The following is a 13,820-nucleotide window of genomic DNA, read 5'->3' on the forward strand; positions in this document are numbered from 1 at the left end:
AGATCTCAGGCCAATTCCCAGAAAGTCCCCAAGCTCTTGTTTCAGAGCCAGTAGTGTTAGAAAGGGCGTCTCAAATGCCCTTGAGTAAATCTGGGTCACTCTGGACAGGCAAGTCCCCTGGCTGAATCCTCAGGAGGCAGGCTGGCACGTGTCCTGGCAGGGGCAGAGGCAAAGGCCCTGAAACCAAGCACTCTACCATACTTTACCTGTGCACCTGTTTCCAGCACACCTGGACACTTACTGGATCTAATTTGCTTTGGTTGTTCTACAGGCTAGACAAGCACACAGGAGGTATCTAATGCAGGCTATGTTTTAACGGATGCATGCGTTCTTAATGGAGTTTGAGGCAGTCCCCACAAATGTCCATGACATTCAGTGACCAAGAAAGTAACAAGTGGGTATCGGGGCAAAAGGAAAGGATGATGCCAAGGTTAAGTTTCAGGAAGTGGACACAAAGCAGCACTCAGTCCCCCAAGGGCCAAACAGAGGAATGGGAATCCAATGGGAAAGAAGAGAATAAATTATCTCAAGCAGTCAGAGAGTGGGCTCTCCCTCTACAACCACAACATGTCCCTCCGGGAACAAATGCCAGGCCACACCCTTGGGTGATTCTAGAGTGAGGAAGGCGTGGCAGAATGGCCAGGAGCTCTCCTATCAGGGGCAGCCCAGTGGGGAAAGAGTATAGGTTGGGACAGGCAGACCTAGTTCAAAGCTCAGCTCCACTACTTACCAGCAGTGGGACTTTGGGTACATTTCTTAACCTCTTTGAGCCTTATCTGTTAAATAGGAATGTCACAGTGCTTATCTCAAAGGCCTACTGTGAGAATTAAATAAGAAAGCAAATAAAGCCTAGTACAGAACCCAGCATAACACATTCAACACATGGGAGCTACTGGCATTGTCCATTATCATCACCACCAGCATCCTTGAGGACAAAGGCACTGTCTTACTCCCTTCCTTCTCCAGCCCAGCCAGGCTTAGAGCACTTTCGTGCACCATCAATGAATGAGCAAGGGTAGGGGAATAAATGGAAGGTGGAGGTCAGAGATGTAACCTAGGTCCTCTTTTGAGGACCCAGGCCTGGAGCCTTCCAGACCTGCAGTTCTATCCTTCCTTGTTCAGTTCCCATTAGGAAACGGCAGATACAGAGCTTGAGTCTACTTGTCAATTACCTTGTTCAAAGTTTCCATCACATCTTCTTTTTTATGGCTCTTGTAAACCTTTGCTAGCAAAAGTAAGCACTTGACATCATTCATCATGGATGGGATGTCTTTGACTGCAAAATGAAAACTCAAATTAGTGTTTTCTGGCCCCTGGGAAGCTGGGGATGTGGGCAGGGGTACTGGGTTCAGGACCCCAGCTAGTGGCCATTCCCTACACCATTCTGCGAGAGAAGAGCAAGTGGGGTAGGGGGCAGCGTGCCTGCTCCAGATGCTGGGGCATGAGTTCAAGTGCTACCTCACCAAAGTCATGTTCCAGGGCCTGCTTCAAAACTTTTTCTGCTTTGTTGAATTTCTTTAACTTCAGGAGCAGTTCAGCCAGATCACAGCACAGAAAGTCTTGTCCGCTAATCTTCTGGGCAGCCTCGTAATAATTAATCGCCTTAGTGCAAACAGGAAATATTGGCATCACGTCTGGTACTACACTTAAGCGCCTCTCACCATGTTACCATCAGCAGCCAGCACACCTGTGTGCCCCTCCAGACACAGAAGCCTAAGGGGAAAAGGCCCTCCCAGCTGGCACAGGGCTCAAGTCTCAGCCTGAGCAGGTGTGTGTTGGGTGCTGGGGAGTTGCTGAGTTCTCCCCTTGGCACCCCATTCAGCAGGGAAGTGAGGGTGGAAACTCAGTCACTCCCCTCCCATCCAGATCCTCCCACCCATGTACCCTCCTCCATTTGCTGGACTGGCTCTCCCCACCCTTCCCACCCCAGCGCAGCCTGACCTTGGTGTACTGGTGGGTTTTCACATAAGCTTGCCCAATCCTGCTGACCAGGGAAGCATCGTGTGGGTTCTTGCGATAGGCCTCGTCATAGACCTCCAGGGCCTTCTCAGGCTGGTGGGGAAAGCATCCGGGGGTCTCTCTCTTCCCTCCCGCTGGAGAAGTGAGATTGAGGATCCACTTGGAAAGGCCACGAGGCTTTCACTCACCTCCTGAATTTTCATGAAAGCATCACCCAGTAGCAGGCTGGTGTGCGGGCCAGGCAGATGTTCACAGAGATCCCTGCAAAAGTAACCAAAACTTATCTCAGACCTGTGCATCCTTCATATTCCTGAATCCATCTCCTCTTCTTTCCTACTAATTCTGGCTGACTTTCATTCATTCACTCTTTCATTCATTCGTCATGCATACTTATTGAAAGCCCACTGTACATGAGGCATTGTGCTGGTTACCTTAGTTCAGGCTCTCTGCATCTGTCATCTGGACCATGACTGGAGCCTTCACCCATTCCACCGGCCTCCATTGCCAACCCTCCAGACCCCTCTCCATAAGGCAGCCACCCTGCCCTTTGTAAAACTCCAATGTGACCATGTAGCCCCGGTGTTTATTGGTTTCGTACTGCTCTTGGCATCACCTCCCCTATCTCCTGCTCGGCACTCCCCTCCCACCTGAGTTGCCTATCTAGGGTTTTGCCTGAGGAAGGGGAATGAGGAGGTATGCTTGAGGTCCCAATGTCAAATCATAGAGACAGTGGCTTGGGGCTTCCAATCTCTGTTCTCAATCTTGCTTAACCTCACATTGGTCACATCCAAGTCACTGGACATTTCCTCAAGGACAGGCAGAGCCAGGGCCCAGAGCAGAAGTATGTTCTCATGGTTCCCATCAGAATGTGAGCCATATTGGGGGGGCAAACAGGGCTCAGGGCAGATTCAGTTCTGTATCCTCAGAACTTAGCAATAAGCCGGGCTAGCTGACCTAGCATGCTCAAATTCTAACACACAGGAAATTCCATACTTTCATCAAACACATTCCAAGGGCACATTTTGGAGACCCAGGATGAAGAAACACAATTGAAGAAAACACTCCTTAAAACGCCATTGGAGAAGAGGCTGTCAGTCGCTGCCCGGGGCTTACCGGTAGCATCCTATGTAGAGGCGGATGTCTTTGCGGGTCTGCAGGTAGATGCTGGCCATCTTCTCCCTTGCTTCTGTGTAGCAGGGCTGCTTGGGCGTGATGTTCCTCAGTATGCTCAGTGCCATGTCCACGTTCCCCTTGCTCAGGGCCAAGTCCACATTAGCGATAGTGATGCGGATCTCCTCTGGCGTGCCGCTGAACTCGTTGATGGCATCCTGCATGACCTTGGTGGCCTCATGCTAAAACATGGGAACCCAACAGACCCTCCATTTGCTGTCATTCACCACAGGTGGCCTGACAACACTTAAAACCCCTTCCAAGAAACTTAAAGCAATCCCCCTTCCCACCCCTGCCTGGAGAGAAATGAAACATGGAGACAGCTGGAAGCAGTCCTGCTACACATATAAAATGAAAACAAAATAAATTGACAAAAAGTCCAAGAGCACATATCTGTAATAATAAAACTGTAAATGAAATAAACGTACCTACTAAATAAAGAAGACATTCACAGTGGTTCAAACAAACAGACAGTGGACCTCCTACTGTCTGTGTTCCAAAAACCAAAAGGCCCAGAATAAAAGTTAAAAGATGCTACATACATACCAGGCAAACAAAAAGAAAGCAGAGGTTACGGAATAAATGTCTGGTGAGGTTGAAGGCAAGGCAGAAATCACCAAAACCAGCAAAGAGAGTAACTTAAATAATCAAGAGTACAGATATAATGAAGACATAATTCAAATGGACCTTTCTATCTTTCTATCAAGAAATAGTTTGTGTAAACTTTTATTTCATACTTTCCTTCACAAAGATGGAAAAAATTAGCATGTTTATGGTCCCTCACCTTCCTTTCACATCCCTCTCCCTGAATTTTTTATGGGATATTATTGTTATTTTGACTTTAATAACTTTTATTTCAAGAACTTAGCAATCATACTGGCCTAGAGTCAAAATTACCACAGTTATTTCAATGTAACTATATTTAGATTTATTTAGATTAGTTCTATGTTTAACTGGACTTAATTCTGTCCTCTTACACCTCAAATTTTTTCCCACTCGTAAAAACTTCATTTTATTTCGTATTTTGGTTGTCTGGATTCTATCTACAAATAGATTTTTCAGAAAAGTTTAACTAACACATTAATTCTCGAGTTATTCGATTTTTGAGAGTGTTTTTTAAAGCTTTCATATGTGAAAGATATCCTGGGGGACATCCTTCTGCCCTCAACCCTTTGTGAATATTTTTCTGTTGTCTTCCTGAATATAGTATTGTTGAGTAAAAGTCTGAGGCCAAGATGATTTTTCTCTCACGGTGGGTCATATGCTCTCTACCCAGATCATGTAGGAACCTTCGCTACGTTGCTAATCCTGGTTTCCCATAACTTCATTAGGATATTACTATGAGGATATTTCTTGGTTTTAACATTTCTCTGCTATTTCCCCAACACAGAGGGCTTTTCTGAGCTGCTGCTTCATGCCTTTCCTAAAGGAGCCGTACCCCTACTACCTCTTGGATGTTTCCTCTGTTCCATGTGTTCTCTCTTCTTCAGTAACATTGATCATGCCTTTGTGGGATATCCGTTTTCTGTCTTTCTTGTCCATCATCCTCTCAAATCATTTTAATCACTTTCCTGGTTTTCTCCACCCTTTCCTCCAGTCAGGGAACTTCGGCAAAGGCTGGGCTGCTTTCTGCTCTTCATCATGGGGTTCTGACTTTATAACCGTATCACTGTTTTTGGTGGTTGCTTTCTGTAACTGCTGGCTGACTCTTCATCTTTCCCTGTTTCACTAGGACCCCTGCGTTGATCTCCTGCACTCTACTTTGAGCTTGTTTTACAAGATTCCATGTTCTTTTTATTTTCATTGAGTGCAGAAAAGTTTTTTAAAAAAATCTTTCTTCTATTTTTTACAGTACTCTTTCTCCCAAAGTGTAATCTTTACTTGTCTTTTGCTTATTTTCTATTTTCTCCCTCCCTTCTCTCTTTCTTTCCTCCCTTGTTTTTTCCTTCCCTCCTTTCTTCCCCTCTCTCCCTCTCTTTCTTTCTTCCCTTCCCTACCTCCCTCTTTCCCTTCCTTTCTGTCTTGTAACCACCTATGGTTCCATGGTGGACCCCTTCTGATCCTAACAGGATCTATGGGAACACCTCCATCTAACCCTGCCTTTCCCCAAGAACTAGGCTAGGGAGGCAGAGTGCCCAGCACAGCTGCCCTGGGAGCACATCTCCCCCTTTGCTTTCTGTGGGTCCTCCTTGAGAGTAGCCATTGTGAGAAGCTGGGGTCAGGATGGAATCCCTTGGCTCAGAGTGAAGGCCACAGCTCACAGATCTGTTAACTCAGCAAAGTGAGCCACAAACCTGACTTTCAGGTTGCATCCCTCCTTACTTGACCCTGGGCCACCCCTCCTGTAAAGGAGTTTGGGACAGAGAAAACAAAGGAGGCATTTCAGCAGGGGGTTCTTGTTCAGCAGCCCTGCCCTTCTATGGGCTGGAACTGTGTTCCTCTAGGAATGTCCCCGCTTTTCCCGGCTTGGCCACACCTCTAGTTCAGAAAGTTTCAAGCACATGCAGGAACCTCAGGCTCCCACTCACTGCGCCTTGCTTTCTCTCTCTCCCATCAATGGTAACTTCTGAAAGGACAGGGTCCTTGCTGGCCACCTGTTCTTCATCCCCAGCCCCATCACACTACCTGGCATAGAGGAGGCCCTCAGTCAATGGCTGAATGAATGATGGACTGCATTAACTATTCTTAGATGCAACTGTTCCCTAATTTTGTTACAGATGGAGATTCCTTCTCTACTTTTAATTCTTTTGTTCCTTTTGGCAGATTTAAAGGAGGAAAGTACAGTCATGCATCGCTTAACAACAGGGTTACGTTCTGAGAAATGTGTTGCCGGGCAATTTTGCCATTGTACGAACATCACAGAGTGTGCTTACACAAACCTGGATGGGACAGCCTGCTACACAACCAGGCTATGTGGTACTATCTTATGGGAGCACCGTCATTTATGCAGTCTGTTGTTGACCGAAATATCATTGTACAGCACATGACTGTACAATAAATGGGCTTGCACATTTCCATCTTTGCCCAGAAGGCAATTTTTAACTTTAAGGAGAAAAGATTTCATGGGCTGGTTCCTGCTGTATACCAGGATCATCACAGGAGAAGGCTGGATGCCCTAGTACTGATGGATCTCAGAGATCGTCTTGGAGCTCTGCTGACAAACCCCTTCCCAGTGAGCAGGTGAGTGGGTGAGGCTAGTCAGGCCAAGGGAGCATGCAGAGTGCAGCTCCCCACAGGCCTTGATCCTGCCTCTATGTTCCTCATTGCTCCTGTGGACCAGCATAGGATGCCCATGTGCTTCCTGCCTTTGCCCAGCCAGATCTTCCAAGGGCCCAGGGCTGTCTTATATTGTTGAGCAGTTTGTACACTGCAAAACTCCAAGGGGACACAGTTCATAAAGATTAGGAAGTGACTGGCATCCACTGGAGCTGTGCATTGCCCAATCTGCACGATCACCTGTGGTGGCCCTAATGGGCCTGTGTGCTCCACCTCCCTGAGATCCTCATGGGGACAGTAAGGTAGACAGGGACAGATCATGCAGGACTTAGTAGGATTTGGACTTTATCTTGAGGGCAATGGGTGCCACTGAAACCTGTTAGGTAGGAGAGAGATATGCTCCCAAATGAATAAAGGCTCAAGTCATAGCACAAGTAAACATCAGCCAAAATGAGAGCCTGGTTCCCAGGCCTACTCTGGACCTGTGATATGCCCCAGTCCCATGGGAAGAGAGCATGGCATTTCTTACCAGCTCCCCATTCATCCGGAGGGCATCTGCCAGTTCCAGTAAGATGGATACCCGTTCGCTGGGCTGCACCGAGGGCCCACGGAACTTCTTGCTTTCTTCCATCTTCACAGTTGGCAATTTTATGATCATTTTCAATGTCTTTATGGCTTCTGGATAGTCCCCAGACTTGTTGAGGGCCCTGGCCTTGATGAAGTGGTAGAGGGGGTGGTCTCGGACCTAGACGAGCATAGCAGAGTGTGGGCATCCGCTTCCCCGCTGCTGCTCCCAGCACCCGGGATGGAGAAAGTCACAGGAGCCACTGAGCCTGCCCCTCGGGCCAACAGAAGGGTCTGAGGGATGCAGACAGCTCCTGTGGCTACTCTGCAAGGCAAGTGGGGGCTGCAGCTAGCTGGGCTTCAGGATGCAGGTGGTGCACAGAGGATGCCCACCTGGAAGTTGTGGCTGACGCCCAGCTCTAAGCAGTGGGAGCACATGGCAAAGTTGCCCTGAGTCAGGTAGATCTGGGACATGAGAAGGTGGGTGTCCACGGAGGTGGGGTCCAGTTCCAGGCAACGCTGCAGGGTGCTCTGGGCATTCTCTAACTCTCCTGAAAATAACAAACAAACCTCTACATCCAGGGCCCCCGGGGACTCCCAGGACCCAATATGTAAAAGCAGAATGGATTTTAAGTGTTCTGTTACCCAGAAATGCCCAAGTTGGGCATTTTACTTAGTTCTTTTCTGCTTCACTCAGAGGTTTCTTCCTAAAATTAGAACTACACAGTTTTTGCTTTGACCCAGACAAAAGCCAGGAAACTCAAACCTTGGTGTAACACTTCCCTTCTCTCTGTAACCCTGAGGGAAACAGCTAAGTCACTTCACTACTCCATCTGGAAGCTCAGGAGAACAATTTAAGTCTCAATTCCCACACTTAAGAGCAGAGCAAAACCTAATAATAACAGCAACTATAATAGCCACAACTCATGAAGCACCTGCTCTATGCCCAACACATGAGAAGCACTTTAGAAAGGGGGTTTAACATTTGTCCAGTCCTGCGAGGTTGGTGTTATTATCCTTGTCCTTCCGATGTAGGACTGGGACTCCAGTGATGTAAGTCACTCAGCTAGGTAGGGACAAAGTCAGCACTGAAATCCAGGGCCATCTGCTCTTGAGGCTGAGCTCGGAAGGCCCCAGCAATATGGGGCTGGGGTCTCCTTGCAGCCAGGCTGGCCCTTAGGCGGCAGTGGCAGCCTAGCGCTACAGCACAGTGAGCTGGCAGGAGATCCCTCCTCCCTCTGCAGCCAGGTCCCTCAACAGCTCCTGCTAGGGGTTCATAATCTGGTGAGTGGGGAGCACCTGCTTCCAGGTCCCAAACTCCCTGCTCCTTCTCTGTGTGTTGCAGAAATGTGAAGATGTCACCATGGCAACCGAAGCAGCTGGAGACCTTGCTTTGGTCCTAAATCTGCTGGCAGCTGTCAGCACCCCTGGGGAAGTGCTCCTGCCCTCCCTTGTACCCAGGGGACCTTGAAGCTGTGGATAAACCAGGCACCCCGGATGAACACCGGGAGGACCGAGGATGAAGACAGGGGAGCTCTCAGCAGAGTGCGACCCACACAAGGCAGTGCCAGACGACAGAGACACGCCGCGGTGTGCTGAATCCTTTGGAAGCCGCCAGGACATCAGGGATCAGCTTGGCTTCCAGGCAGACAGCGGTCAAGGGCTGCAGGGACAGTACTTCAGAGAGGACAACAGGGCCTCCACGGAGGGCTCTCCCCTCTTTCCCTCTCTCTCTAGGATCGGGGCCACGAGGCGGGAGAAGCTGGAAGGGTACCGCTTTGGCCGCCCCAGGGCTCTGAAAGCCTAATGGTACAGGGTCTCACTTCCCCATGAGGCCTGCCTGGCAGCCTTTTAAAAAGTGCAGCCCTGCCACCCCCGCGTCCCCCTCCCTGCGGTAGTCATCTCCACTGCATTGTTGTGTCCTAACAAACAACACAATGTGCTTAGGTGTTATGTTTATGGTCCAGCGCCCTTACTGGAATGCAAACTCCACGGGGAACCTTGGCCTATTTTGAGCACTGCTGCGTCCCAGTCTCAGAGAGGTGCCTGCACGGAATGGAAGCTCAGTGACTGTTACCTGGCACAGATCAAGTAAGCGATCAGCAAAAGGCCGTCTGGGAGAGACCCCTGCTGGTGAGGAAAGTCAGGAAGGTTTCTGGGGGACTGGAGGCTGGAAGGAGTGGGCGGGCAGGCCTGGTGAGGGTGTGTGCGTGTGTGTGTGTGTGTGTGTGTGTGTGTGTGTGTGCGTGAAGTATCCCAGGTAGGGAGCCTGTGGACACTAACCCAGGGGCCCCACCTGGCAATGAGGACCCCAAGGGCTCACCTGAGAGATACTTGACCTGAGCCATTACATACAGGGGGTCGATCAGAGCTGGTGCTGCTTTGACTACAGGATTCAAGATCACAGCAACTTGTTTAAGAAGTGGAGACACAATCTGGCCTGGTGACCGGGGCTGTAGGAACACGGGGATCTGGCTGTGCAGTTTGCCCTGTTCCTAGAGAGAGACTCCTGGAGCTCTCAGAAAACACTCTGTCAGTGAAGGAATTTTATTTGATTCCACATATATTTATTATCTACTCGGTACTATAAGCTCCAGAGGATGGGGACTTTGTTTGGTTCACTGTTGTGTCCCCAGTACCTAGCACGGTGTCAGCACATGGTAGTGCACTCAATAAATATTTGTAGGATGACTCATTACAAGGCACTGGGGGGATATTAGCGTGTAAGATACGATCCTTGCCCACAAAGAATCTTGACTGGCTGGGAAAGCAGGACAAACAAGTAAAGACTAACATACTTCTTAGAAGACTTCTGGAAAAAAGGGAGCCCAGTTCTTCCCTAGGATGAAGGCAGGGGCATGGGCCAGTGCCCTGCTCCTCCAAGTGAGGACCCTGGAGCAGCAGCATCAGCATCACCTGGGAGCTAGTTCAAGATGCAGGGCTTCATGCCTCACCTACCGAGTCAGAATCTACACTGGAACAACTCCCAGGTAATTCATGTACTGCCTGTTCAAGGCTGAAAAGCACTGGGCTCCTGAATCACCCAGGGCTCAGAGAAGCCTGGTGACTGGGCAGCTGATGTCCCTGCCTCTGTCCAAACCTGTATTCCAGGCCCCCGCCATGAAGATGTGCCTTCCTCTAACCTGCTTGGGGCAGAAGAACAAGTACTCCTTGGCGATGCAGATCAGGAAGAGGGGGTCCAGCTTTTCAAAATACTCGGTGCTCAGGGGGAGGCCCTGCATGCTGGAGAAGTGCAGCTCCGCTGCCTCCTTCAGGAGCACTGTGGCTTCCTGCTCCCCCTTGTGCTTCTTGGACGCCAGAAGGGCTTGGAGGAAAACCAGCACCTGTGGGAGGCAGGCCCAGATCTTGGAACCAAAGGCCAGCTGGGCAGAGTCGGTAGGTGAGGGCGAAGCAGAAGTCCAGGCCATCTTGGCTGCTCTCTACTGGAAATTGGGGGTGGGAGGAAGGCAGGGACACAATCCTGGAGGAACCCATGCCCCCAGAGAGCTCTGACCTCAGATTTCCCAAGGGACTGCTGCACCTCCTTCAGGAATTCCAGCTGGTGCTCAGCCTCCTCCAGGTGGCCGTCTAAGATCTGGCACCAGATAATCCCTGGGGATGGGACAGAACAAGGATGAGCAGCCAGCTCCAAAGTAGAGCCAGCAGTCCAGCAGGCCAAGGAGCATGGATGAGACAGTGGAAGGAAGGGGTCTCAGGGCAGGGGAACTTTTCCAACATCTTCATAAACTTAAAGAGTCATGCATGCTCATGGTAAAGAATTCAAATCCTAAGGCAATATAAAAAAACATCTCTAGCTCATGCTCTGGCTTTAACCAAGTCTCTCTCTAGAGATAACCACTATTAACAATTTGGGGTACTCCTTCAAACATCTTTCTAAGCATTTATAAGTTATTAATGCATGCACATATTTTCCTATCAGTTCATACAAATCTACCCCATTCTCTTTAATGAGGACACAATATTCCACCGTGGATGTAACCATTTATTTAACTATTGCCCTATTGAAGGAGATCTCATTTCACATTTAGTTGGTTTTCAATGTTTAAACATTACAATGCCATGGTGAACATTTTTGTGTGTTCTAATTCCAGAAGTAGAGTTGATGGGTCAAAGGGTGTGCATATCTAAAACATTGATAGATAAGGCCAACTTGTCCTCCAAAGATATCTGAATTAATATTACTGCCAAGAATTTGAAAGTGTCCTTTCCCCACAACCTTGCAAACTGCTTTACTCTTTGCCAGTCTGAATGGTGAGTAGTAACTCATTTTAATTCAGACTTTTTTCATTATTAGGGAGAATGAGCATCTTTTCATATATTTAATGGCCTTTTCTTTTCTACTGGGAATTTTCTCCTCATAACTTTTGCCTTTTTGTCTTCTGGGGTGATTTTTTTTCTTGTTATATACTATTAACCCTTTGTTGCAAACATTTTCTATCAGTTTGCCACTTACTTTTTAACGATTTTTACAGTGTCTTTTGCTATCCATTAATTTTAAATTTTTACATAGTCAAATTGCAATTTCCCTTTACAGTTTCTGAGTTTGTGGTCAGGCTTAGAATCCCCAAGGAAACCCAAGTCCAATTTAATTTTCCTGTTTAAATGCTTAATTCATCTGGAGTGTGAGATGGGTGCTTACCTTTATTTTTCTCATAATGGATAGGCAGGTGTCCAGCCATGAGCTATTGAAACTCTTGGTTTGAAATGTCATTTTTATCATAAGATCTGTTTCTGTCCCATTTATCTATTTGTTTATCCCAGCATTGGCCTCAAACTGACTTAAATAGGCTTGTTTTGTTATATATTTTGATATTGGGAGGATAAATCCCCTCTGTTCCTACTATTTTTCTTTTACAAGATATTTCTTGGCCATTTTGGTGTCTTTATTCCTGTCTTCCCTTTTTTTTTTAAAGATTGGCATCTGAGCTAACATCTGTTGCCAATCTTCCTCTTTTTGTTTCTTCTCCCCAAAGCCCCCCAGTACACAGTTATATGTTCTAGTTGTGGGTCCTTCTAGCTGTGGCATGTGGGACGCCACCTCAGCATGGCCTGATGAGCGGTGCCATGTCCCCGCCCAGGGTCCGAACCAGCGAAACCCCGGGCTGCCAAAGCAGAGTGCGCAAACTTAACCACTAGGCCACGGGGCCAGCCCCCTCACTATATTCCTAATCACCGTCTTGGTTTTCAATTATATCCATCCCATTATTTGGTTCATCTATAGAATTTTTTACTTGGCAATCATATTTTTAATTTTCAGCAACTCTTTTTTTGTTCTCTGTATTTTTTCATAATTGTATGTTCTTTACTTACTGATATAGTAGCCTCTGGAGCCAGTAAACATTGGAAATGTTTTGAGGGAAAAAATCTTTTTCTGCATCCAGCCTTAACTCTGCTCCTCAGAGGGCACTGCTTTGCATGTTCCACACGGCCCCTCTTTCAAATTGCTAGCTGATTTATAAATGGACTGGCCTGATGATTTATTAGCAACTGGGCAGATCTCCCAAATTTTTAAGGCCGCTGATTTTCCCAGCCAGGCCAGATAAGATGGTGACTCAGACACACGAGTGGGCTCAGCGTGGGCTGGAGTATGTGGGACGGACATTGTGACCAGTGGACTTCCCTTCTGGCTGACCAGCCGGGGCTCTCCCTTGAATGAGGAAGTGGGGAAGCACTTAGCCTGGCAGAGGAACATTTTGGGGGATTTTGTGTCTGTGCTGAGCAGCCAAGTCTTTTTGTCCTTCGTGTCCCTGGTGGTGGTGGGAGGTCATCGGGACTCTGCTTTGCTCCCTCCTGCACCCCACCAGTAAGAGCCTCCTTGATTCCACTCTCTGGTTTTCAATAATTCTCCCATCAACTGGCTGACTGTCCCATGGCATGTTTTGCTCCGAGCCTCTGGTAACCCTGAGCTTTAGATTTTCAATTTTCATTTTTGCTGGAGCTCTTTGGGGGAAAGCTAGTCTGCTTCATTCTTTAGCTGACCCATCTCCGCCCACGCTGGCTTATGGATTTTCACACCTGCTTGGAGTTCCCATGTATTTGATGCAATCTGCTTTACATCTTCTAGAAATGTGAAGTTCTTAAAGTTTCCGGTCCACTGAAGGTAACTTTCCCTGTCTCTAGGGCTGCAGCGGACTCATTATCTTTTAAAAATGTCTTCCATTATTTTCCTGGGATTTGGGGATGGAGGAAGAGGCAATGACTGAGGAGTCGGCCTGACGTGTTGAACCAGCAATCAAGGCCAGCCACGCTGACAAGTGCGCTGCACAGAGGAGAAGCCTGGAGTGTAGAGAGACGTGACTTGCCCCAAAAGACACAACTCCTCAGAGCGAGGGCAAGAAGCCGGCCTGCCTTGAGCGCTGGATCATACGGCTACTGCAACTAAAATTAAACACTGGCTGGCTCAGAATTTACCAGGGATCACAGATTTGAGGGCTTTTTAAAAATGTGGAAGATAAAAATTGAGCTCTGGAAAATTCATTTGACATTTATATAAAGGAAGGAAAAAGCATGTGGACAGACAGGGAAGTAAAACTCTCAAAACTCCTCACTCTGGTGGCCTTCCAGCTCAGGGGACTGCAGAGGGAGGGTCTATAGAGGTGAGGCTAGAGTTTTTGGGGTGCAGGTGTGTTGGGAGCAGGACTGTCTCCAATACTGGCTTTGTGAGGCCTAAGAAGAAGCAGGGCCGACAGAGCCTAAGAGGCAGGCCGTCAGTCTCCCAGGAGGGTCAGAGTGTGGATATTGGAGGTCTGATGTAGATCAGAGTGGCTTTGACCACATGAGAATTCCTGTCCCTCTTAAATCTACACTTGTGGATTCACGGAAAGGCACCCCATCATACAATGCAGCCCCACACTCACACACCCTCTGGAGAGAATGCTTCCCAGCACCTC

The 13,820-nt window shown here is 48.1% G+C and overlaps 1 protein-coding gene across 7 annotated transcripts in view; it reads right to left on the minus strand.

Moving 5' to 3' along the window:
* Positions 1 to 13,820, minus strand: part of TTC21A (tetratricopeptide repeat domain 21A) — a 34,661-nt gene that overhangs the window by 6,370 nt on the left and 14,471 nt on the right. For all 7 annotated transcript variants that reach the window (XR_011427316.1, XR_002800711.2, XM_070238930.1 and 4 more), the window contains exons 10-19: positions 10,424 to 10,521; positions 10,053 to 10,253; positions 9,233 to 9,362; positions 7,303 to 7,460; positions 6,875 to 7,090; positions 3,073 to 3,311; positions 2,148 to 2,220; positions 1,942 to 2,052; positions 1,464 to 1,602; positions 1,173 to 1,276 (exon numbers count right to left, since the gene is read on the minus strand). Coding sequence is in view for 5 of the 7 variants with exons in the window: in XM_070238930.1 (XP_070095031.1) it covers positions 1,173 to 1,276; positions 1,464 to 1,602; positions 1,942 to 2,052; positions 2,148 to 2,220; positions 3,073 to 3,311; positions 6,875 to 7,090; positions 7,303 to 7,460; positions 9,233 to 9,362; positions 10,053 to 10,253; positions 10,424 to 10,521 (1,469 nt within the window). In the remaining 2 variants the exon portion in view is untranslated. The remainder of the gene's footprint in view (positions 1 to 1,172; positions 1,277 to 1,463; positions 1,603 to 1,941; positions 2,053 to 2,147; positions 2,221 to 3,072; positions 3,312 to 6,874; positions 7,091 to 7,302; positions 7,461 to 9,232; positions 9,363 to 10,052; positions 10,254 to 10,423; positions 10,522 to 13,820) is intronic.

This window comes from Equus caballus, chromosome 16 (assembly GCF_041296265.1).
Source record: "Equus caballus isolate H_3958 breed thoroughbred chromosome 16, TB-T2T, whole genome shotgun sequence".
NCBI lineage: Eukaryota > Metazoa > Chordata > Mammalia > Perissodactyla > Equidae > Equus > Equus caballus.